This window comes from Sycon ciliatum, chromosome 12 (genome assembly GCF_964019385.1).
Source record: "Sycon ciliatum chromosome 12, ocSycCili1.1, whole genome shotgun sequence".
NCBI classification, from domain to species: Eukaryota; Metazoa; Porifera; class Calcarea; order Leucosolenida; family Sycettidae; genus Sycon; species Sycon ciliatum.
In genome coordinates this window covers 7,055,360-7,081,470 of record NC_088654.1, presented here as the reverse complement: position 1 = coordinate 7,081,470, position 26,111 = coordinate 7,055,360, and the positions used below count along the sequence as shown (strand labels likewise).

General features: G+C 47.3%; 1 protein-coding gene across 1 annotated transcript; it reads left to right on the top strand.

Annotated features, from left to right (window-relative positions):
- The first annotated feature begins 6,001 nt into the window (after positions 1–6,001).
- LOC135828219 (uncharacterized) lies at positions 6,002–24,183 on the top strand. The gene is made up of 4 exons (XM_065340672.1): positions 6,002–6,117; positions 8,931–9,053; positions 10,248–10,418; positions 21,631–24,183. The coding sequence occupies exon 4, from the start codon at positions 21,822–21,824 to the stop codon at positions 23,202–23,204; it is 1,383 nt and encodes a 460-aa protein (XP_065196744.1). The 5' UTR covers positions 6,002–6,117; positions 8,931–9,053; positions 10,248–10,418; positions 21,631–21,821; the 3' UTR covers positions 23,205–24,183.
- Positions 24,184–26,111: the final 1,928 nt, after the last annotated feature.

Sequence of the window (26,111 nt, the reverse complement as noted above, 5' to 3'; positions counted from 1 at the left end):
GCCGTGTGACTGGCGTCGCTGGGCGGAGAAACGGGTGTTGGGGGTTTCATCCGCCAGCTGGAGTGGCTTGGGCATAATCGCTTTCAAGGGGCTCGTCGGTGGAAGGAAGCAGAGCTTGTACAGGAAGCTCAGGGCCGCCACCCTGCGCCTATGCTCCAGGCTTGGTACGGAGACTCCAGGGCCTATCAGCTTTAGTGCCCTGCGCTGTACTGCGTCCAGGCGGGCCAGTGGAGCCCCCATCCAGACCAGGCAGTAGTTCTCCATGGTTGGCCGTATGAAGCCGTTGTAAACAGCAATACAGCCAGGTGCTGTCCGAAGTGGCACCACCTTCCGGAGAACGTGGAGGCGTTGGAGGGCCCTGGTGGCAACCTGGCGTATGTGGGTCGAGAATCGCAATGTGTTGTCGAAGAAAACACCGAGGAGCTTGATCTCGCCAGCTTCAGGCACCCTGGTACCGTTGAACAGTGCGTGGGGAAGAGGTGTTGCTGGACGGTGAAAGTCTATCGTGAGCGCCTGGGAATTGATCGGTTCGAAAGTTATTTTCCACTCAGCACCCCATCGGGCGATAGAGTCCACGGCAAGCTGAAGCTAGGTCGCACTTTCCGCTATGTCGCATGTGGCCGCAATGCATTGGTAGACTGTGGTGCCATCTGCGTATACAGCCAGAGAGGTACTATCCGGTGTTACCGTATTTTTCCGGTTGTAAGTCGACCTTTTACGACTAAAAATAGAAGGAGAAAGGGTGGGGGTCGACTTACAACCGGGATTCGACTTATAACCGGGAACTATCAGAATCTTACACAAAATGATCTGCCCTGCATGCATGAGTGCACCATGTGTACACATGTTTGCCAGTTTATTGGCCTTTTTCAAGGATTGGGACGTTATACCCTCCAATAAGGAATGTTTACATGATTTGTTGATGTGTTAGTAGCAGGGAGTGATTGGTAGTGCTTCGTTGGGTGAAAGCTTTAAAACGCAGAAATGAGACCTCGGATACGGGGGTCGACCTATAACCGGGGTCGACTTACAACCGGTAAAATACGGTACTTCCTCACAGTTGTTTACGTAAACCAGAAACAGGGTTGGACCCAAGATGCTGCCTTGGGAGACCCCAGCAAGCAAAGGGTATTCCGATGACTGTTGTCCTCCGACTATGGCACGTAGTTGCCGGCAGCAGAGGTAGTTTGAGAGCCAGCCAAGGAGCGGACCACTGATGCCGCATGCCTCTGTTTTATGGAGGACACCTCGATGCGAAACCTTGTCGAACGCCCCGGCGATGTCGATGGCCAGTACATGTACCATGCCGCCTCTCGCCGCAGTGGATAACCAGTCGTTGTGCAGCTTTGTTAGCAGATCTGATGTACTAAGTCCCTTCCGGAAGCCATATTGCCGAGACGAGATTACACTGTGCTTTGAGAAGAAGTTCATGATACAGCGGTTAACTATTGTTTCCATTGTCTTGGAGAGAATGCAGAGGAGAGACACCGGGCGATGGTTGCGCAGGTCTGATCTAGCTTTCTTCTTGTGAATCGAAACAACCTGGGCGACCTTCCACAGCCTCGGTTGCACTTGCTGCCGAAAGCACAAGGAGAACAGCCAGGCGACAGGCAAGCAGAGCTCACTGGCACAATTCTTCAGCACCCTTGCTGGAATCCTGTCAGGGCCTTTGGCTTTTGTGGGATTCAGTCTTCTGAGCTCTCTTCTGACAGTATCCGTTCGAAAGTGGATGGTAGTGAGCCGAGACTCGGTGTGAGGTGTTACAGGTGGCAGATCGTCTGATGGCAGATCGTTTGGAAAGTCATCTGCTGCGAGGCTGGACTTCGACGAAAAAAACGTGCCAAACCGCTCTGCTTTCTCGGACTTGGCCATAACTCGGACGCCGTTAGTGTCAACAAGAGTTGGTATGGTTGTGCTGAGCCCACTACCACCTGCTTGCTTCAGCGTGGATCACCACTCTCGATCAGACATGCTCCCACGTGAAAGTTTGTCTCCCAGCGTGGCAAGGCGTATTGCCTGCGCCTGGCGCAGATAGTGAGTGCCACGCCTGGTTGCCTCCAGGGCCTCCAGTCGTAGCTGCGGAGTTGGAGCCGTGCGGGAGTGTTTCCAAGCTTCCTGTTTTGCCTTCACCTTGGTTGAACACTCCAGTGTCCACCAAGGAGGGTCAGACGGGCTGGTTACCAGTTCACGAGATGGTATGAATTGCTTCATGCCTTGTTAAGGTTATTAATGATCTTGGTGACATTGTGACATGATTTGTTGGGACATTGACTGATGGCTGTGGTCCAGTCAGCTTGCCGATAAAAATGAGCAAGTTGAGGGCAGTCCGCTAGGTTCTAGCGCCAGACTACTCGCTTTGTGGGAGGTTCCTCCGATACTTTTGTGGGAAATTCAGCTATCAGAGTTACATGGTCCGAGGCGCCAAGGGGAGGTTTGCAATGGACTGTTACATCAGAAAGATAGTCAGACATAATCAGATCCAGTATATTGTCCCCTCGGGTCTTCATCGTAACATGTTGTTCCAGGCCGTGGCTAACACACATATCCTCAGCACATTCCCCTGCAGGAGTTGTTTTGTTGCTTCCTAACCACAAGCATTGAAGTCGCCAGCGACGATAATCTTCGACCCATGCTGCCTAAGGCGGTGTTTACATGAGGCGTTTCAACCCGGGTTGAGTTCGACCCGGGTCAGATTTCAACCCGCCATGTGCATAAAATGAATTGCGCGTTTACATGACGCATTGCGCTTGACCCGGGTTGAAATTTCGCCCCGGGTTGATTTCAACCCTCCCCCCAAGGGGAGGGTTGAAATCAACCCGGGTCAAGAAAATCGTACAAACGTACTTCTGTGCGTATCTCGCGCCAGGTTTGAACGGCACTGCAGATGCAAATTTCGCGCGAACGGATTCACGTGACCATACAGGACTGTAGAAGTGGACTTTTGGCGGCATATCAGTATTTGACCCGGGTCAACTGTCTTCATGTAAACGCTCACCTCTTTTGTCTATCGTACAGACTTTCAACCCGGGCTGAACTCGACCTGGGTTGAAATTTCTCATGTAAACACAGCCTAACTCTGTCAAGAGTTGCATCAAGGTGTTCGAAGAGTTTGGTGTCAGTGGCCAGACAGGACCCTGGCCTGTAGACAGCGCCAATGACAGTGTTCGTGTGGGGGGCCGTGGAGACAGACACCCAGACAATTTCGTGATCACAGTCGATGTCATGGAGGTGCTGAAAGGCAATGCCGTCCCTAATCCAGACCGCAACTCCTCCTCCATGAGCGATGCGGTCTCGACGAATGGGAGGGGCATATCCAGGTAGTGAGACTTCCGCCTAGGTGGCCTTGTCTGCAGTGAGCTTGGTCTCTGTCACGATAATAACATCAGGCTTCGAGATCTTCACTGCGTGCTGAAGCTCACCTAGCTTGGACAGCAATCCAAATGCATTAGTCATGTAAAGGCGAAGTCGGGAGATAGAAGGGCGGGGAACAAACACTGGTGCAGAGGGGTTAAGACGGGGAGAAGGTATGATGAAAAATAGATAGATAGTCAGGCTAATATGAACAGTAGAGAGAAAGATGACTAGTACTCACGCTCGCCAGCCAGGCTTCTGGTTGATGGCAGGGGAGTGCAAACGAGTTGGCTTGTTTCCTTGGACTTCCATTATTGACAAGAGTGAATCTGCCGTCGTGTTCTGGTGATATCGATTCCCGCTGGCGCTTGGATGGCTTCAGTGTATCAAAGAAAACTTTGTCGGCTCTTTCGGCTGCAGTGTTGTGATGCTGGTCTTCTGCATCCGCTTCTGAGCCGCTTGAATCATTGGGTTCAGCTGCTGGATTATGTGTATTGCCCACTTGGTGTAGGCACATTTTGTCATGCTGCCCAGGTATGAGACCTCCGTCAGAGGTGTTTGATGTGTGGGCCAGACGTGGTGGGGTTAGGCTGCTGTGGGGAGGGGGTGGTGGCTCCTCTCCTGTCTCCTCAACCCAGCTGCTGTGGGGGACAGAGCTAGAGTGAAATCGGGCTCACCTTCCGTGCCTCCTGCTGAGGCAGGTTCCGATTCCCCAGATGCATCCCTTTCCGCATCCGATCCTCCTACAGCAGATGAGTACGAGTACGGTTTTTCTGACCCCACGCCACTAGTACTGGCAAGCTGGCGGTTGGCTGTCGTACCAGAGCTCATAGGTGCGTTTTCCTGGGAATGATCATCCTGCTGCACATGCACTGATCCTGCAGCTGCAACCTCTTGACTATGCATACTTTGAGGGCTTGCTGCTGACCTGTTCACTTCAGTGCATCCCGTACTCGTTGACTGACTAGCTGGAGGTTTTCGGCGTGGGGAATCCCTTGCTTTATGGCCTGGTGCTGCGCAATGGAAGCATGTCTGGAGTTGCCCTTTGTACCAGATGCGTAGGGCGTCTGACCCACGCGAACAAGAGACGGAACTGACTTTCGCAATGTCACTTTCAAGAAGCTAGTACCAGTTTCAACGGAGAACCCTTTGTGCAGGATTTTTTCCTAGCAGGAGACCTGTGAATCGTTGCATACTGGCTTATGGCCGAAGACAATGCCCCGTCATGCAGGTAATACGGACAGCCAAACACATGCAAGCTAATGAGCTCGGTGTCTCCAATGACAATATCTACTGCCTTACCAGCAATTTTGAAAGAAGTGGACACAAGACGATCCCTGGCGGCGGCATGCTTGAGGGTGACAGTGCACCAGCCTGGTCTGCCATGCAGGTCCACTTGCTGGAGTTCGTCGGGCGTGACTCCATTACTAGCTAGTTCCTTTAATGAAAAATACATGATCGATCTCCCAAAGAGGATCAAGTTGAAAGGAAAAAGTGATGCAAGGCGCAGCTCCAAAAGTGCTCCCGCCCGCAATCATACTGATCAATCAATTACATAAGCAGCAAATGTAGTCGATCTATGGAAAGTCTTACCCACACGCCATGCCGATTTGTGTTCCGCCATATATAGTTTTCGAATGACATAGCTGCCCTTGGCAACTCGGAACGCGGCAGTGTACGACCGGGTCGACCTAGGGAGTGAGTAAAAAATTTGCACCCCAACACACTTACGGAGCACCTCCGTTATCAGAGTCCTACATACATACGCTACATACCGTAAGGTCTTGTATAGAAGTTGCACTTGAATAGAAGCCGCCCTCGAATAGAAGCCGCAATTTTGGGCCCATCCAATCACACATAAGCCTGGTTTTAGTGATGACATACATAGAAGTACATGTCTTGTAATGAAGCCTGTCTCATTAAAGAAGTCTGCAAAATTTCACAAGGAAAGTCATAGAAGCCGCGGCTTTTGTACAAGACTTTACGGTAGACAATTTTCCATAAGTTAGGTGCAAACTCGTGAGTTCAAGGGTTTTCCCGCCCACTAACGTAAGGTTGCTCAACTTCACGTAGTGCGGAACGTCTCTGATGACTTGCACATTAGGGGTCATCTGTAAATATTCCCTCAACCCTGGAACCTTTGGATCCGTTTCATTATGAAAAATTCATTAAATTCAAATTCGTTACTTGTAGTACTCCCCATTGATTTGTTTCCGTATTCTCTTTGTGCCTTGTTCATGATTGTATTTTCCTCTTCCTCCGTTTCTTATATGACCACCTTCATCATTTTGCGAGAACTGTGGCAATACGCCCAGTGAGAAGGCAGATTTTGCCTGTGCTTCTGGTGAAGTAAAATAAAGCTACACAAACAAATACTGATATTTACACGAAAGCTAGTCATTTCCCTTCAACCCCTCCCCCTCCCTGAGAAACGAACACATACATACCGCACATAGTATAGATTTTTTTCTTTTCTAGCTGGATGTGCCCACACATACAAACTGTGCATCGATGTTTTCCGAGAAACGAACAGGCGCTCACCCTGCGCCCCCTCCCCCTTAAACAACTACTTTTTGTTTCTAAATATAATGTTTACGAATGGCTCCTAATACTATTCTGTTGTCCACTGTATCACCATATCAGACAACAATGAATGTGCAGCAAAAACACATGGTTGTCATGCCGACGCTAACTGTAGCAACATCCCTGGTTCTTATGCATGTGCATGTTCAACTGGTTACCAAGGAAAAGGAACACATTGCTCAGGTAAGTCGTAATTTTATGACTTGCACACGTGACTGTTTCATCAATTTTGTGTACAGTCCAATAAAACCTGGTTTAAGCAACCTCTGGTTTCAGTGACCACCTGCTTTTAATGACCGCTTTTTTCATGCACAGACAGTTCTATACAGAAATAGCACTGGATACAGCGACCACCTACCTTACACGGCCATCAAACGACTTTTAGTGTACCAAGTGCCATATAGGACCTGCACACAGCGGCCCAAACCAGCCAAAAGTAGGGAGGTTTCGCTCTACGTAATTACGTATGAAAATCCGTATGTCGTACGCGCCAGGGAGCGAGGGCAACTTTCATACGTAAATCTCTCTAAGGATTTCTGTAGGAAAGCTCTTTCCTACGTTGGGTCCTCCGTAGGACTTTTTGAAATATTTTTCGCATTTTCTGCATTTGTCCATGGCAACATTCAAGCCGAGCGAAACACAAGGTACACACACCGTACACCACGCGTGCATAATATAATGGAGAACGCGGCTTCGGTTCATGGTGCATGCGGTGGGCACGTGCAGCCAACGCGTCTCCATAGCAACAACGCATGTTTAGCAGTCGTGGAGAAATCACGTAGAGCGAAACCCAACAGCTCTGATTTTTACGTATGAAAATTCCGTGCAGTTCATACGTTATTTTCATACGTAATTCCGTAGAGCGAAACCTCCCTAGTGTCATCTTCACTGGCAGGGTTGACGCAAACAGGGTTGAAGTGCGCTCTGACGCAAGTGCATGCAGTCAGCAGAAGTGACAAGTGAGAGTGCAGGATGCACTGCATGCACTTGAATGAGGTGTGCTTTGCCTGTAGGAAAGTCTTCTATTCTCCACGCCTGTCAATACGAGTGCATGGAAGTACAACCATGCACATGTACATGTATGTACAGGATCCGATATGCCTCGAATGTATGGGACCTGGTTCTAAAGACCACCTGGCTTTAACGACCGCTTTTGCTTGCACCGTGGGATGGTCACTTTAATATATTATTATTATTATTAGCACCATATCCCTCACACACTCATACTCAGCCCAAGGCAACAAGGAATTGTTTTGGAGATATAGTGTGCTGCTTCGAGTAACTGGTCTTGTAATGCAAAAGCTCGAAGAGCTGGAAAGCAATGCCAGGCCACTGGCAGCAACTGGCTCGCGAGGAGCCGCAATAAACCCACATTGTGCCACAATGGGGTTGCAAGGCAAAGCCAATGCAATTGGCAACAACTGGCTCGTGAAGAGCCGCAACTAGCGAAGCAAGTGACCAGTTAGGAGCGATAGAGGTAAATGTTCCCTAGTACCATTAGCAAGATGATAAGATGGGAGGGATGGAGGGTGAAAATTTGAGGCTGGCACAAGCTAAAAGTCACCACTAATTAGACTAGTCTTTGAAGTGAAGCCAACAGCAAGAAAGAAAGAGAAAGTTCAAAGGAAGCAGTTGTACGATGTCAGGCTAAGCGCGCCCGAATCCATGCGCTGGCAGTGTGAGTGCAGTGAGCAAAAGTTCAAAGGAAGCAGCTGTGTGACGTCAGGCTAAGCGTGCCCAAATCTATGCGCTGGCAGTGTGAGTGCAGTGCGCAATGCACTGATGCAGCGGTGCGCAGCAGATGCAAACATGGCAGTGTGATCGGTGGATGCTAACACATACTAACTACATTACTGCGACATTAAAAGCATGTCCGTGTAGGTGGCGGGGGGGGGGGGGTGCCACTTTCGCTTATGCCATTCAGGATTGATGTCTGAAGAGTAATACGATACAATGAAATGACAGAAGTGACATCAACAAAAGCCGTTAGCAACAATACCAATAGGACTAATGGAAAACTTATCCAAAGTATAAAATAAAATAGAATATGCATACAACATGTCTGGCGGAATCACGTGGATCACGAGAATCAGTCCTGTTAGGTGGGGCGGGCTCCACGCCATGCCTGTCGGTCCGCTGCCATTGTGCGGACTGCGACAGCATCTATCGGCTGGTGGAGGGTAAGTCCATGCCATGATGACAGTTCTGTCTGCAAGACCGTTACCAAAGTCGTCACTTAAACCTGGTTTTACTGTAGTTCGAGTTTTGTTTCGCGTTTTCTTCAAATGTTGCGTTCAAACCTGCGAACGTTCGCATGAAGTTTCCCTTTTCGTGAGGTCAAACGAAAATTCGCACAAACGTTTGCTTTGTAAGCCTCTGTAACAATGGGCGGGCTCGATTGCACACATTTCCGTCAATTCTACTGCAGCAGACATAGAAACATAGAAATGCAGTCAATTGACCGGAGCCGGTGCACTCAGCGCATACAGAACGCTGTGTGCAGTGCACATGCTGATCCGCTACGACCAGCGCGCTGCAGCGCATAAATGCATGTGTGTACCGCTTATCCACGGCTGCATGGTCAGTGGTCTGGGGCCACTAGACATGCGACCGGATTTCCATGTCCACGACAGTCGAATTATTTATGGTGGATGCGCCGTTCAGTTACACAAAATCTGTCGTCAATTGCAATTCCGTCAATTTGGTCAATTCTGAAGATAGGGCCGAATTGCGACATGTAATTCCAGAATTGCTAATTCCAGAATTGACGCACTCGACGTAAACCCCGTGCTAGGTCCACGTGCGCGCGAGGGTGCACGGGCTCCCACGTGATCCCCTTTTACGATTTATGTCACTGTAGTCGTTTGTCTACATGGCCGCAATGCGTTCATTCTGTTCATTTGAGAATTATAAAACCTGGGTCCAAACATGTAGTCGAAAGTGCCCAATGACTAGCACGTTGTGCTATTCTGTTGTCCACTGTATCACCATATCAGACACCAATGAATGTACAGCAAAAACACATGGTTGTCATGTCAACGCTCAATGTAACAATACCATTGGTTCATATGCATGTGTATGTACAACTGGTTACCAGGGAAATGAAACGCATTGCACAGGTAAGTCATAATGTTATGAATCGGCACACTTAATGGGGAAGTTCAGAGAAAAATTTAAATTTCAGGACCCGGAGAGTTTGGGTCGCTGAGTTCAATGTTGTTGGTCCGACCTGCCTTCAACAAAGCGTTCTTGAGATATTTCCGTTCGAAAAACTAAGTATGGGGGGGGGGGGTTGCGCCCATGACGTCATGCAGCCGCCCCACACAATCTGCAATGCCATAGCATGCAGCCAGGTCAAAGGGACTGCAGGAAATCAATAGTGTCAATGCTATTTCAAATGATTTGACGACCGATAGTAGTCGGTGCAAGCGGCCACGAAGACATAACTCTGTGTGAGAGTGAAGATGCAGCCATGGCTGACCTTCATGAGTTCGGTCTGGGCTGAGAACTCCGGTGTTCTGCTGAAGAAATGGCCGAGCGGGCTGGTCAAGAGTGAGCCCTGCAGCGTTTGCGACTGATGAAGAAGCAGCAGCGGCGAGGCTGATATGATTATCAGATATCTGGAGAGTAGAGTCGGCGAAATGGAGAAGACTGATGGGAGTGCTCTAAAAGCTGTTCCATAACGACTCCAGTAGTCTGCCATATAGTGATTTTTGGTGTCAGCATGGCATATTTTGGACGCTGCTCTTTTGGAGAACAATGCAGGCTCTTTGAACCACGGCCACAACTCTTCGGTTCAAGGTTCACAACACTACGGGATCTGAACATTTTAGGTCCGGGAGCTGTTCGTTGTATTGTCACTTGTCACGGTTGTTGACTCATCGTTGTAGCATAAATGAATCTGCACTATTTCATGCCGAAAACGTTCTTTCCCAAAGCACAACCACCGGCACCGGCAAGAAGAAATGCACCTTCCCTGATTGTACGAACGACTGATACGAGCATGACAAGTCTGTGTTTTGCAGTGCAGGGAGTGGATTGGAGGGTGGTGGTTGGGTGACTGGCTGGGGGTGTGGCTGGGGGTGTGCCTGAGCGCGTATAGCTGTGACTGTGAAACTGTATGAGAATGGGAAGTGCGGGACTGCTGGTTGCGCATCTGCGATAGTAGTTGTATGTTTAAGCAGAGAGGTGGTTGTGCGCTAGAAACATTTGTTTGCATTGAGTGATTGGTATTCATTCATGCATGAATGTCAGTGATGAATTCATCTTATCGGCCCTTTTGTCTGCTTGAACTGTTGCATTCTGACTTTCAGCAACAGACGCCAACGCAAGTCGCTCGAATACCTACCTAACTCTGGGTCTTTCTCTCAGTCTTGTTGCTGTGCTGGTAGTGGCTTTGTTTACTTTTTTCATTCGTTTTCAAAACAATAAGCTGCGAGGAATACACGGAATATCCAGCAGGTCTGGACGTACACATGGAAAATGTAAGTATTAAATTCCGAATTTTGAAAAGATAGACCAAAGGTCGGTCAAAACTCTCCGAGTCTAATTTGGATACTGCTCACAGTTCTCTGTGTGTGTGTGTGTGTGTGTGTGTGTGTGTGTGTGTGTGCGTGTGTGTGTGTGTGTGTGTGTGTTTGTGTGTGTGTGTGTGTGTGTGTGTATGTATTTGAAATCTTTTATTCCCACGATGGCCTGTGGCCAATAAGAGAAAAATAATTACAGGCACGGGGAACAGATACAGAGAGATCAAAGTTTAGCTGCTTGCTGAGGCAGTAGCGATGGCAATAGGGAGTTTATCACATCGGCTGGGCGCAATGGAGCTATAGATGTGCTGAGCAATGTGAGCAAGTACATACAGAAGAGATGACAAGTGGTAGGATGTTTTCTTTGAAATCTCGTCTGGGGTTGATTTGCCGGAGGCTGAGTGGAATACTATTAAAGAGATCAAGAGAAGCATAGAGGGGGGAGTCCCTTAGCCGTGTTGTTGTTGTTGTTTATTTTACTTCACCAAATGAACAGGCAGAGATGCCTTCTCACCTGCCCATAGCACAGGTTCCCACAGAATGATGAAGGGATGACATGCAAGGGAAAACAAGAAATGATAATAATATGAGGCATCGGCAGCAAGAACCGGGGTCCTGGCAATTTTTCAAAATGCCAATATTTGCGAAAAACCATACCGATGTCGTTTTTTAATCACCGCGATCAAAGCGGAAAGACTTCTTGGGCTATCGCTTTGACAGTGCTTTCCTCTTGGTGGCTTCACTATAATTTGTTGTCATTGCAGTTGTAGTTTATCCGCCAAGCACTTGGGACGTCCAGGTAGGCGTTTTCAGTCATCATGGAGGCGTTTGCGCTCTGGGTAGCGTCTGCAAATCATGCGCTCAAAAGAGAGCAGAACAAAATAATGTCTTGGCGGAACGATCCCGTCACAAATTCTTGGTGGAGCACGAGCGACTAGAATATTTGACAGCTGGATCTCTAGAGATACTCAGCTGCCTGTGATAGTCTCCCGCAAGAAGAAATCAGGTGAAAGTGAAGAGGTTTCGCTCAGATGACAAGCCATCAGCGGAGGCAGCGCAGACGATGAGTTTGAGAGCTCCGTGACACGAAGTGGGGACGTGGACAGCAGTGATGAGAGTGACGAACGAGATTCAGTACTCTGTGGCGACTATTCGCAGCTAGATAAGGAGATACGGAGACAGCCCTGAATGAACTAAACCTTACTTGATAGAATACAATTGTTGCAAGTATACATGCACGCTTGCGGTGCGCATGGAATTTGTCACAGTATAATGCATGTATCTATGAGCTGCTGTGCGTAGGAGAGCAAAACATGCTTGGTGGATGTATCTGGCTTGGCCCAGCATGCATATCTAGTCGTGAACTAAGTTGTAGATTCTTCCCAGCCATGTAAAATGTCAGTTGCTTGTCTTCTTTCTGTCTGACAAGTTTGCATACAACACCAGACCTGCGCATGACAGGGATTGAGTTTTCAAGTAACATGGCAGCAAGTGCAGGGAACAATGTTAGTATATTATCAACTAGAGTACTCTGTGCTTCCCTGAAGACCTATAAATATGCTAAATTATTCTCAGCCACTCCATTAGAGCTAGCTGTAACTGCGTTCCATGTTGCCCTTTTGCTGACCATTTTTGTCGACCTTCACCCATCATTTCGGGCGTTCTTTTTACCATCTTGGAAGGTGCCCAGAGCTCCAAAATTTGGCCCATAGATCACTCATTTAGTGGACAGTTCAAAGCCATCAAAAACTCTTTTTCAGTAAATATCACCTAACCCTAGTTTTTGCTGCCCATGCCTCATATACGACAGAAAGGACCAAAAGAAGAAAATAAAAGTTTAATGAGGATATTCACAAAGTAAGTATATCAATGGCAGAAAGAGCTTTCCGGAAGGGACCAGGGACACCTATCACTCTAAAATCAGAGGGGAGAGCGTTCCAGAGAATGCTTCCCCGAAACATCATGGTTGATCGTCCGGCAAGAAAGGGAACTTGAAGCTAGTTCGACACTTGTCCCCGTGTGGTGCGCTGCTCCTCCGGAACAGTCTCTGTGGCCGTTCGGGTGAATAATGGTTGAAGAAGGGGGCTACAGGAGGAGTTAATGCATCGATGATCAAATACGACAATTTTGTGTGTATATGTATGTGGTAGACTAACAATGCTGAGCAGAGAGAGCAGCGGGGCAGTTGGAGTCAAGAGCCGCTGTTGCAAGGTGGCACGGATGCCAGCCTTGAACATCTTTTCAAGCTGACCAAGCAGGTGTGCGCTAAGTCCTGAAAAGAAATTGTTTGAACCATAACACAGCTGGGAAAGGATCATGCTGAGGAACCACGTTCGCCGGGCAAGCAAACTCAGTCCTCGTCCATGCCTCCAGAGCTGACCAATTGTACGCACTGTCTTGCGACCAATATACTCCACATGTGGAGCCCAGGATAAATCATTATCCAGGGCTAAACCAAGGTACTGGGCTGTAGAGGTCACACGAAGTTTCTCGCCGGTTGAATTGCAGCCGGGCCTCGTCGCCGGATGAAGAGCAACTGTGTCTTGGAAGAGTTGAGGAGCAGGCCAATGTCCTCCAGCCAGGTGGCAATGTTTGTCATGGCTTGCGTGAGGGTTCTGCACACTACAGCAGGATCAGAATGGGAGCAGTCGATGACAATGTCATCTGTGTTAGTGCTGTACAGACGGTGGCAGTATGGTGTGGAGTTCACTAGTGTAGAGCACAAAAAACAGTGGCCCAAGAACCCTACCTTGCGGAACACCACGGGAGCAACTGACGGCCTCACTAACAGAGTCCAGAACTTTGACACTCTGGAAACGCCCTGAGAGGTAGTCAGTGAACCATTCCAATGCAGTTCCAGCTATACCAAGGGAAAACAAAACTGTAACTAGACGTTCTTGCTTAACCCTTTGAGGTGCCACTGAACGCGTGAAAATGCGCAATTGCAGTTCACTCCACCATTTCCACCATAACTTACGTTCTGTTTGCTTGATTTTGACAGTCTAGGGCTCTTTGAAACGCTCTTTCCGCTGCCAAGAGAATGAGGCCACGCTCAACACCGTGGGTGCCACAAAGCCTGCTCCAGAGCGCAGGGAATCGCCATAGGTCGGGCCTCGTGTTGAAAGAAATACTTCTAAATTTCATCCCAATGCCATTTCGCTGTCGTTTCTTGCACAGCTCTGGATTTTTTTGCATCTCAATCAGTAGTTTCGACGTCATTACACCCACACGTCATCAGCTGGCTGCACACCACGTGATCCACGGGAAATCCCCGAAGCACGAGGCAAAAAAATGATTTTGAGACGTTTGAACAATTTAGTGCCGCGATCCAACTTTCGAGCGCCATATCTTTATCATCGTTTCTCCTATCGCAAAAGCGATTACACCATTGGAAAGCTTGGAGCTTCCTCTTTGATCTACATATTTCGATATTTGCAACAGGACTAAAATCGATGGAGTTACGACAGTTTTACGGTACGTACACAATATCAGTCGTTAATGACTGATGCACCGCTAAGGGTTAAAGGGGAAGTTAAGGCAAAAATTAAAATTTCACCAGTTGTAGTCTTCGGGGTGCTGAGTCGAATGGTCTTGGTCCGAGGAAGCTGAGACGCTCCCTTCCTACTTGAATCCCAATCGAACTCGCGCACTTCCACCGAAACTGGGTGACTGCGCCCTACTAGATGGGGATTTGTATGCAAAATTTCACTAAAAGCGCCATTTCGTTCTTATAAAAGCACGGATGACCGCGATTGGCCCGTATGTTGTAGTCTTTTGGACGCTGAGTCGACTGGTTTTGGTCCGAAAAAGCTGCGATGCAGCGTTCCTCCTTTATTCCCAATCGAACATGGTTGAACAAGCGGTCACGTGCTCCTGGGTGCCCAAATCACCTGGTCACCACGCCAGCAGGCGACAACTTTCACACCAAGGTTCAACTCGAGTTCAACTCGAGTGACAGGACTGCACCCAAAAAAGGTCAAACAGGCTAGTGAGTTGTACCCTGCAGGCACGGTGACCAGGTGACTGGCGTACGCAGGAGCACGTGACCGCTTGTTCAAATCATGTTCGATTGGGAATAAAGGAGGAACGCTGCATCGCAGCCTTTTCGGACCAAAGCCAATCGACTCAGCGTCCAAAAGGCTACAACATATGGGCCAATCGCGGTCATCCATGCTTTTATAAGAACGAAATGGCGCTTTTTGTGACATTTTGCATACAAATCCCCATCTAGTAGGGCGCAGTCACCCAGTTTCGGTGGAAGTGCGCGAGTTCGATTGGGATTCAAGTAGGAAGGGAGCGTCTCAGCTTCCTCGGACCACGACCATTCGACTCAGCACCCCGAAGACTACAACTGGTGAAATTTAAATTTTTGCCTTAACTTCCCCTTTAACACGGTTGAAAGCTTTCGACATATCAACAAACACTGTCCCAGTTAATGCATCTAGCGGTGGACCATCGATTAACAGCTAACACAAGTGCATCCTCAGTTGAATGTTGCTTGCGATAAGCAAACTGGCTGTCGGGCAATAGCTGGTGTGTCTCCAGATAGGCAGTGAGCTGTCTCTTAACCATTGTCTCCAGAATAAGGGGGATAATGGGGAAGAGAGACACTGGACGATAGTTCTGGGGCAGGGTTGGGCCGCCACTCTTAAACAGGCAACTGACATGTGACCTTTGAAGGTTGGCGGAACCTGTCCAGTTCTAAGAGAAAAATTTATAATGCTGGTGAGATTCGGTGCAAGAACAGAGGCATGTTGCTTGAGCAGGAAACCGGGAATCCTATCACTGCCCGTGGCTTTGCTTGCATCCACTGATGTCAGGCATGACTCGACATCTGTCACTGTGACAGGCTGGAATACATTTAAGCTGCATTGGAGGCTTGAGCCCGACGGCAGCTGGAGGTGGGGTGGACGTGTTGGATCATTCACTACTCCGCCAAACTCTCGACTTAGCTCTGGCAAAGGCGCTTGAGGGATTTGCGATTGCTTCCTTCTGCCAGTGACAGTATTTAGTACCCTCCAGAGTTTCCTCTGGTTGGTAGTTTGGCATTGGGTGGTAAACTACTGGTTGTGCAGTTTCCTGTCAAGCTTCCTAGACACATAAGGAGCTGATTTATGTTCCTCGCGTAATCTTGCATCCCCCTGGTCCCGCATCAACTTCCAATGTAAGCCATTGCGCTTCCGTACAGCCACACCTAGTTCATTTGTCAGCCATGGGCATGGGAGACGTCGATGGGCACACTGAGCAACTAGAGGCGCATGGTGGTTTTATGATGATAGAAGAGACTCAGTGAAAGATGTAATCATTTCCTCCAAGTTGCCATTGTCAGGAAATGCCTGCTGATTGCGCTGGACGTCCTTGCTGAAGCGGTCCCAGTCAACGAGGTGCAACCGCCGCGTGGTCGTTGGTGCTGATGAGCTGTGCTTCGGCACTCTAATATGCAAGCGGGCAAGAATCGCAAAATGGTCACTCATGTCTAAGTATACTGTTTCACAGTTGCCAACCGGTGGAGCTGATGAAAGGAGTAAATTCAGCAGCTTAGCTGAATGGGATGTCACTCAGGTGTGAGATGTTACATAGTTTGAAAGGTTGAAGCGGCTGATAATCGAGCACAGAGGTACTGCAGATGGTTGACCATGGGCAAAGTCCACATTGAAGTCGCCGACAATCGTGGTAGACTTTTGCCGGCCTTCCACAGCTCACTCGATGTTGTGTTCTACAGTCCATTCATAAAAAGATGGGCCCTGGCTCTGGCCAGCTCCCGTATTTGGCGATTTTTCGTGATTTCATCGTACACAGTGCAGTGCTGCGAAATTTGAAATTTGAAAAAAAGGGTCCAAAACGGGTACCTGAACTGGAGTTCGAACCGCACAATGCACTGTCGCAGGCGGGTTCAAACGACCTGAGTTTTTATGGTTTTCCCAATTCAGTGCTTTCGGGGCAAAACCTGGCCAAAATCCTATTCTTGTTATGGCTTGCTTTTTGGACAAAAAAGCTTCAGAAACATAATTGGAAGAGTCCATAGGGGATTGCAGAAAAAAATCTTAAAATACTCACAGTTTGACCCATTTATGGCCAACAGCTAGAAGTCCATCTTTTTTCTGAATGGAGTGTAGTGATGCTCAGAAGGCAGCTGGGCTGTTAGGTGGCCGGTAGCAGCAACCAATAACATGGGAGTCATGGCTGGGAGCTATAACCTCAAGCCATAGTAGCTCCAGCTCAGTTTCCAGATCGAAGCGGCGACGAACAGCCAGAGACTCGTGGCAGTATACAGCTACTCCACCACCAGGACGATCTGGCCTGTCCTTGCGAAACAATTTGAAATGTGGTATAGCTACTTCACCATCACTGATATCCGGCTTCAACCAAGTTTCCGCGATTCCAAGAAGATGTATACCTCTGGAGGACACATACTCCTGGACCTCAGAAACCTTCCTCCGCAGGCTGCACACATTGAAGTACATATTTTGCCTGGACACACAGATGTGTACGTTCTTTCATTCATCTAGTGTAGTCACAGTTAGTCATATGGTATTTTTATACATGCCAACCGTCCAGGGTAGGCATTTCCCAAATCGGCCAGATTTTTCGCCTAATCGGCTTTTCAATCGGCTAAGAGAATGTCCAAATTCAGCCATATTATGAGCCCGAAAGTCAGAATTCGACTCAAAGCAGTAGTTGAAGTCACCGCTCGCAATGCAGTGTACATTTACCTGCATGCTTTAGAGGCATTAAAACATCGATTTTCTGCGAATCCAGTGCGGAATTTGTAAATTCGGCGCAATTATCGGCGATTTCTTCACAGCCATTGATTTCGACGTCTTTTCCTGTTGGCCGATTTCGGAAATGACTTAAGTAGCAGTCACCTGTTGCAGTATTATAGCAACAGAAATTGTATTTGCATGTTGTAGAGGCAACAAAACATCGATTATCGGCAAATTCAGTGGGGAAATTGTATATTCGGCGAAAAGATCGGTGATTTCCTCAAGACCACAGTTTCGGCGAATTTTTCGGCCGACCGATTTGGGAAATGCCTAGTCCAGGGTTTCGCCGGAACAGTTCAGGGAATAGGGAGTTTGTGACGGGGGCCGGAGATGTCCTGCAAAAGTCCAGGATTGAGTTGGAACTTTTGAAATCGAAGTTCTCCTTTTTATGACGCTTTCTCAGTGTTTCCTCGATCTTGTACATGTAGATCGGTTGTAATTACACACAGCCCGTAGTAGCACATAGTATACGTTATGGAACTGCAATGGATCACCGGTATAATGGTAGTCCACAGATAATTTATTTGTACAGTTACAGCTCAATGCAATGAGGCGCCCTTTGCTTTAACGTTATAACGGCAGTCATGAAAAATACATCTGCTAATGATGGGTGCGCTAAAAAAATTTGTGTTGAGGAAAAGTGTTGAAAATCAAGGGAGTTCAGCCTCCTCGTCCAGGGAACTCAAGCCTCCAGGCTGGCATGTATGCATGTTGCTCGCTTGCGATGACTCACGTTGTGCCAACTTCGTAAAGTGTGTCGTGTGAGTACAGCCAACAGGTGCAGTTGGTTGGAAGGTGCCATATTTTCCAGAATAGACGTCTTACACTTTCTTCACCGTAAACGTCAGGGCCAATATAAAGCGGGTGCGACTTACTATCGAGCATGCCTTGCAACTTTTAAAATATGAACAATTAAAACAGAGAGGTTCCAGACTGTCCAAGAGAGTGCTCAAAACCGAGAGGTAGAGCTGGTTCAAACAATAGGAGGACAGAGAAAGTGTTTTTACCCCGAGTTTCACGCACTAAGCGATCATCAGAAAACAGTACTGAGAAATCTGGATCAGTATTGGTTTTTATACAAAAACAAAGTGTAAATTGCTGCAGCATGGCGCAAATCTAAAAGTTGTGAATGGCGGCAGTGCAAAGCGTAAATGACTGCATCATGGAGCAAATCTAAAAGTGTGAATCACACCAGTGACCGACTTTTAGTGTACCAAGTGCCATATCGGACCTGCACACAACGACCAAAACTAGCCTAAAGTGCCAACTTGGCTTGCAGGGCTGACTGCAACAGGGTTGAGGTGGGCTCCGAAGCAAGTTTTTATGCAGTCAACAGAAGTGACAAATGACAGTGCAGGATGAGGTGTTCTTAGCCTGCACGAAAGTATTCTATGCTCCGCGCCTCTCAATATGAGTACATGGAAGTACAATCATACACAGAGGGTGTGCGCCTTAACCTGCAATAGTGCTCAAATGCCCGGAATGGGCAGAGCATAGTACGCAAGAGGTACACAAAAGGAAGTATATAGGGTTGTTTTTGTTGTAACTCAGAATTTCATGGCAAAAACCAATCATCAGACAACATAAGGAGATTAGAAAACGCAGGTATATGAAGCCAAGCAGAGGAGATAGAATAATTCAGTGCAGACAATATGATAATCATTCAACACCTCCCAGAGGCAGTACGCTCTGACGTGCCAGAATCAACATCTCAGGTGCTGGGTGAAACATGAACACGCACACTCATCCACACACAGCCTCTCGTTCTCACACACTCCACACTCCCGCATTATCACACCTAAACACACGCGCACGCACACACACACACACACACGCACCAAACACACACATGCACCACACACACATACACACAGCCTCTCGTTCTCACACTCTCCACACTCCCGCATTATCGCACCTAAACACACACACACGCGCGCGCGCGCGCCAAACACACACACACCACACACACATACACAGACACACACACACACACACACACACTACTACTACTACTATGATACAGCTACCCTAAACGGGTCACGCCGCCCTCCACCCAAGCATGAGCACTATGAGGGGCAGTGGCTAATAAATAGAATCAGCTAGCAGAACTGGCAAAACAGATGAAACAATGGAGCAGAACGGACGACTGCTGTACTGTAACAACAACCTGACAGCTACAGTGCCAACGACTGAAAATGAACAGGAAGGGAAAAAAAAATTCAAAATTTCACGTCACGAAAAAACACTGTCCACGAAAGAATCCACCAAGCAAAAGGAGTGTGGGCATCCGAAATCCCACCAGGACTCCACTAGCAGTTCTTCCACGTTGACGATGTAAGCGGCAGGGCAAGGCCTCACAAATCCGACAGACTTCCACAACGCTTGACCAGTGCACTCATGACGACGAAAGATTGAAGTTTCAATTCCCACCATTCCGCCATTGGGACCTTCCTCTCCGCACTCGCTCGTCCACTCCACTGAAAACAACGAGTTGTTCCAGCACTCCACCAGCCAATCCGCAATTCCCACCACTGCATTCTTCGAGCTTGGATTCTTCACAGCACTCGAGGGACAGCTACTCCACTGCGAGTGGTGGACCACGGCCGACACAGCAGTGACAATATCAAAGTAAATTGTCCTGCAGGCTACATCGCGATTCCGCGCTCCAATCATGCAGCACTACCTTGGCAGTGTGCGAGGGTGCTCCAGGGTCGACTCTGGCTACGCCAGAGTCGCCCTGGGCAGGCAGAAAACTTGGGAGAAAGCCAAGAACACGGAGCTCAGAAAGTGTAACCTGCTCCCAAGGAGCACAAAACACACACACACACACACACGCCAAACCCATAGCACGTCATACACATGTATCTACACGATCCGATACGCCACGACTGTATGGGATCTGGTTCTAAAGACTACCTGGCTTTTGCTTGCACAGTGGAGTTGTTGCTTAAACCAGGTTTTACTGTATGTGAAAATGAGCCTGTACGATTGACTCCCATGTTTGTAGCACAGTTTGTTTCGGCCGTGGGGAATTCCCCAGTCCAAGCACAAAGCGACTGGTATTCAGAAACGTTGGAAACTGATTTCGAAAGCATGTTCACACTGGAGATTTGGAGCGAAGATGCAGACCCTAGGTCGGCGGAGCTCCCTAAACCTCACCACCACTGCCACGATTCAGGTTGTGCGTACTTCCCCTAGCTGCATTTCATGTTTGGCATATAACTGGTCTTTGTAAAATTAAAAAACAAAAAAAAGAAAACAAAACATGCAGTCACATGTTTGCTTTAATCTTCTTCATCTTTTATTGAGAGTCTAGCCGTATAGTTAGAGGAGAAGGCAGGCATGCCTGTGTATCTGGTGAAGTAAAATAAAAACAAACAAACAGCCATGGCAGCATTGCAAAAGAAGGTATGTTCAACCTGAACGTTGCAGCATTTTTTTTAAGTCACTCGTCAATGAGGCAGGGGTCAAGGCATGCGTAGAGGTTTGCAGTACGAACAGCGAGCCAGTACTTCACCTTGTAGAAACATCAGCTTCAGCCCGCCACAGGCTAATGCTGACATGTGTTGTATGCTGTGGGAAAGCATTGTAAACGTCTAGGTCGCCGACATACCACCTGCGCATTTTAGATGGTTTTGAAGCCTCAAGACAACTTTGTATGGTGTTTGCTCGGATGATGACTGCACATAGCAGTATGGTCAAAGCATGGCTCTCCTCTAGCCCAGATCACTGATTTGATTTCTGGTGGTCACCCAGGTGAAATTCAGTTTTTCAGTCTACTTCACTTTTGTTTCATCAAGCTATTCAACATTAATTTTGTTAGCTAGTGGCGAACTTTGCAGCTCGGAAAGAAGACCGGCTAAACCTGCTGCGTTTTTCTGCTCTACCCTGTTCACTGCACCATGTTAGATTGTTAAGTAGCCAAGAGCCAAGTGGCATTTTAGAATACACAAAGTAGAAAAAACTGAGCAAGGTTCTATCTTTACAGATAAGAGACGCGGTGAGACACTAACTTTATTATGGCAGAAAGCAGAACCAGAGAAGTGGACATTGGACGTAGTAATGAACACAATAAAATGTGGATAATAAAATGCATTTCGTACTCTTCCACGTATATTATTGTTGTTTATTACTAGATTTCATTATGGAGACATATTTCCCTGATGAATGTCTCTAGACAAGTTGTTAGGAAATTTTCGTTACCCATATTATCTTTTGTTGATTACCACGTCCAATGTCCGCTTCGTTGATTCTGCTGATTCTATCTTCAAACGAAAGGAGAAAAAAACTCTCAAAAGAATGCATGTGTACAAACACCGTAGAGGTAAAGATGGACAGGACAGTACGTCGTAACAAAACATCCAACATCGGGTATTTTTGGCCTGTTGCTCTTCTTCTCCCTGCAGCCTCTCGTCACATTTTGGGGAATGACGCGGGCAACGTGTACTCCAATACAGTTTACAGCCTTGAATTGGCAAAGAGAGATTCTGGTGCACCGGACAAGGCCAACAGCAACCAGTACGTCATCAATTTCTCCACGGCGGCAACGAAGAGCAACACAGCATGCCGCGGCTCACCCAAAGCCAACAAAGCTAGCATGTACCAGCGTGTGCTCGGGCTAGCCTTAAAGAAAAGCGCTCGTTCTGACCACACGAGTGCTAGTACTAGTGAAAGTCTATCAGCCGAGGCGATACATGATGATTCCCATGACAATCGTTCCCCGGCCAGTGTAGCGACTTTCACTAGCTGCAATTCTAGCGAACAAACCACTGGCCGACCCAAACTTGTAACTGGAGACACTGAGGAGACTCCATGCAGCCTCAGCGGTGACAGTAAGCACGACGCTGACATCTACGGCAATGAGAGTGGTGATGACAGTGATGTGGATGGCAATGTCATCGACGCTGACATCTACGGCAATGAGAGTGGTGATGGCAGTGATGTGGATGGCAATGTCATCGACGCTGACATCTACGGCAATGAGAGTGGTGATGACCGTGATGTGGATGGCAATGTCATCGACGCTGACATCTACGGCAATGAGAGTGGTGATGGCAGTGATGTGTATGACACGTGCGTCAACGACAGCAGCGGTGCAGGTGCGAGTAATACCATTGATGGACACGGGATTACAGAGAATATATATCAATGTGGTGAAGTTGCAAGTTACAGCGACAACGTTGCAGAGAATGTATATCAATGTGGTGAAGTTGCAAGTTACAGCAACAACGTTGCAGAGAATGTATATCAATGTGGTGAAGTTGCAAGAGACAGCAACACCATTACAGAGAATGAATATAAGTGTTATGAAGGTGCAAGTGATCCCATTGCTAGAAATGCGATTGCAGAGAATGAATATCAATATTATGGTGAAATTACAAGTGGCAGCAAAGCAATTGCAGAGAATGAATATAAGTGTGATGAAGGTGCAAGTGATACCATTGCTAGAAATGTGACCACAGAGAATGTATATTATCAATATGGTGAAGTTGCAAGTGGCAGCAATGCGGTTGCAGAGAATGTATATCAGTGTGATGAAGGTGCACGTGATACCATTGCTAGAAATGTGACCACAGAGAATGTATATCAATATGGTGAAGTTGCAAGTGGCGGCAATGCGGTTGCAGAGAATGTATATCAGTGTGATGAAGGTGCACGTGATACCATTGCTAGAAATGTGACCACAGAGAATGTATATCAATATGGTGAAGTTGCAAGTGGCGGCAATGCGGTTGCAGAGAATGTATATCAGTGCAGTGGAGATTCAAGTGACGCTGGTGTTAGAAATACGTATCGTAACTTCCCTAAAAGCAGCCCCAATCGCAGTGGCGCTGTGCAGACTTCTCCTCCCGCTCGGCAGCAGGTCGATAACAGCACTCGACAGCATCAGACCGTGTCTAAACCTCAGTTACCTTCAAGTGCGCGGCCCTGTCTAGCATTTCCGCCAGTGCAGCCCAAATCTCCACAACCGGGTGTATAATCACACTGAACACTGGGCAATATTATTATTCTCGTATCCGTCCCGAATGGAACTCACGACGGCAGAATTGACTGTGAGCAGGTGTGTGTGAGAGTGGGAAAACGAAATGAAAAAGAAAGGGAGAGTCTTGTAATAGAGGTCAAATTTAAGAAGAGCAGTACAAGACTAAATGGCTGAGCAGATGTTACCCCATTGTTTTCTATCGCGGACATAGCTGCCGAGATCACGAAGGCACTGGACAATAGGTGGTCAGGATTCAACAAGAGCAGCTGCATCCAGGCTCCGGCTGACACTATCATCGGTCATGTCCTTTGAGTAACCAGAGACAACACGACACCTGTTCTATCTCTTAAACTGTCAAAATAATATTATATAGGATAGATTATATGGAATACTATTGTTCCAATTTTCGTCTGATAAACGATTAATTTCGTGAAACTCAGGGTTACGAAACCGCAACTGCTCGTTCTCCTGTCTGTAAAGGATACTATAGAACTTAAATTTTAAAAAATCGTAATGATATTAGCACATCATTATGAATTTGACAAACTGGAATACTACACTATTATTATCTTAAACATAATTATACTGTACCATAACTTTATACCCATCATATTTGGCATCTCTCTGACCAACCTTTGGTGAACTGGAGAAATATAATCATCGGATAATTCTTCTATTGCATCTAAGTTAACGTCACAGTATCTATTTGCCAATGTATTTGTATTTGTATTTATGGATTCTCCACAGGCCTTTAATAGCCTAAATCAATACCGGCGTCATGGTTTTTGTGGCTGCCCATTTGGCTTGCAGATCCGCCCGGATATTATTTGTTCGTTCAGCGTATGCAAACATTTGGATTAATCCATGTGAACACGAGAATGCATATTATTATTATTTTTATTATTATTATCATTAACTGGTTTGAGGGGAAATTATTATTATTATTCATAAGTCCATGGTAAAAAATAAAGTTGATTCTCTGGTCATGAGCCTGTGAAAATCGGTGCGAGCGAGCGATTTTTTATTTTATTTAAGATAGGGTCACACATTATGTACATGGTCATGACGTCACATGTTCATAATAATTCAGGCCGGGGAGTAGTAAAATACCGGTATTTTACTACTCCCTGATTCATGCCTTTCGCATTGACCGTTTTCCTGCGCGCATATGCATGCATAGAAATTTAAAAAATCGTCGGTGCGCGCGTACTTGAGAATCAAAGATAATTTTTACCATCGTCATCTTTTCCTCTAGCCCTCTCGCTTAGGCCGTCATCACACCACGTTCTCCAACTCCCGTTTACGTCTACGTCTATGGTGAAAAAACCAAAACGGGTGGTCGTGTCATCAGACAGGCACAGTTCTTGACGCGTACACGCAGTCCGGTTTTGGAGAAATTTGAACCCACGTACATCAAAGTACAGGGTAGCTCGGAAAAAAAGGCTGGGGGACATACGCACGTTCATACAAAAAGCCGTATACCCCCCCCCCCCCTCTCCATACCACGTCCACGTCTCCCGTTTCCTCTGCTCCCGTTTTCACCCCGTATACGGATCATCATGACAACCGACCAAAAACTCCTTACGTGGACGTAGACGCAGCGCTTTGTAGCATGGTATGATGACAGCCTTAGGCCGTCATCACACCACGTTCTCCGACTCCCGTTTACGTCTACGTCTATGGTGAAAAAACCAAAACGGATGGTCGTGTCATCAGACAAGCACAGTTCTTGACGCGTACACGCAGTCAGGTTTTTGGAGAAATTTGAACCCGCGTACATCGAAGTACAGGGTCGCTCAGAAAAAGGCTGGGGGAGATACGCACGTTCATACAAAAAATCGTATACCCCCCCCCCCCCTCTCCATACCACGTATACGTCTCCCGTTTCCTCTGCTCCCGTTTTCACCCCGTATACGGATCATCATGACAACCGACCAAAAAACTCCTTACGTGGACGTAGACGCAGCGCTTTGTACCATGGTGTGATGACAGTCTTAGGATGAGCCTTTTTTACGGAAGCTTAAGCGAGGGCTATATACCTTCTTTTTTGCAGGTTGTTGCCAACGCGAACAAGCAAAATAATAATAATACTGTAAATATACAAAATTTCGGCGCTGCAAAATTTCGGCACTTCACGATTTTTGACAATTCGGCGGCGATTTATTTTCGGCATGGGGTAGAGGGCATGGTATAGTGCGACAGATGCTGTGAAAAATTTCATCGGCGTTTTAATTTAGGCGTTTTGGGTCGGTGCCGAATATAGCCGAAATTAAATAGCTGCCGAAAATTGGTATATTTACAGTAATTCTCGTAGCTATGCAAAAGATGTTACTTCAGCAACGTCTGGCGCTAGCCAGGGTCCACACAGCTTTAATTCCGTGTTTGTTTGTTTGTTCGTGCCATTGGCATGCCTGGCGCTATCCCGTACCTGTCCCGTACCATGCCATCAAGGTGTGTGTTTGTTTGTTTGAATTGTGCCGTCGCCCATCGGCGCCATGCCTGGCGCTATTCCGTACCTGTCCCATATCGTACCATCAAAGACAGCTAACCACAATATTCAAATAGGGCTTTCAAATGCAAGATCATAACGTGAAGCAACTTTGAAGAATGAGTATGTATGCGAAGTGTATCGGGGGAATGCATACAGGGCGATAGTGCGGGTTTGAATCTTATAGGTATGTCTTAAAGATTGGAGAAATGAAAAAATTATAACATTCCTATGCTTTTTGCCTAGGTCATCAAGGTGGTAGACGGTGTCGTATTACCCTCGAATGCAAAGAGAAAGTTAATTTCAGCAAGGTAACGACCGCAGACTTCTGGCCTTCCAAGGTCACGGTTCGGCCATGGAGGTTCAGCGCTGACACCCTTCAACGATGATCCTGAACTGTCATGCTAACAAACCAA

Coding starts and splice junctions, on each gene's coding strand:
- LOC135828219 (XM_065340672.1), top strand. CDS start 21,822: ATGTACCAGCGTGTGCTCGGGCTAGCCTTAAAGAAAAGCGCTCGTTCT.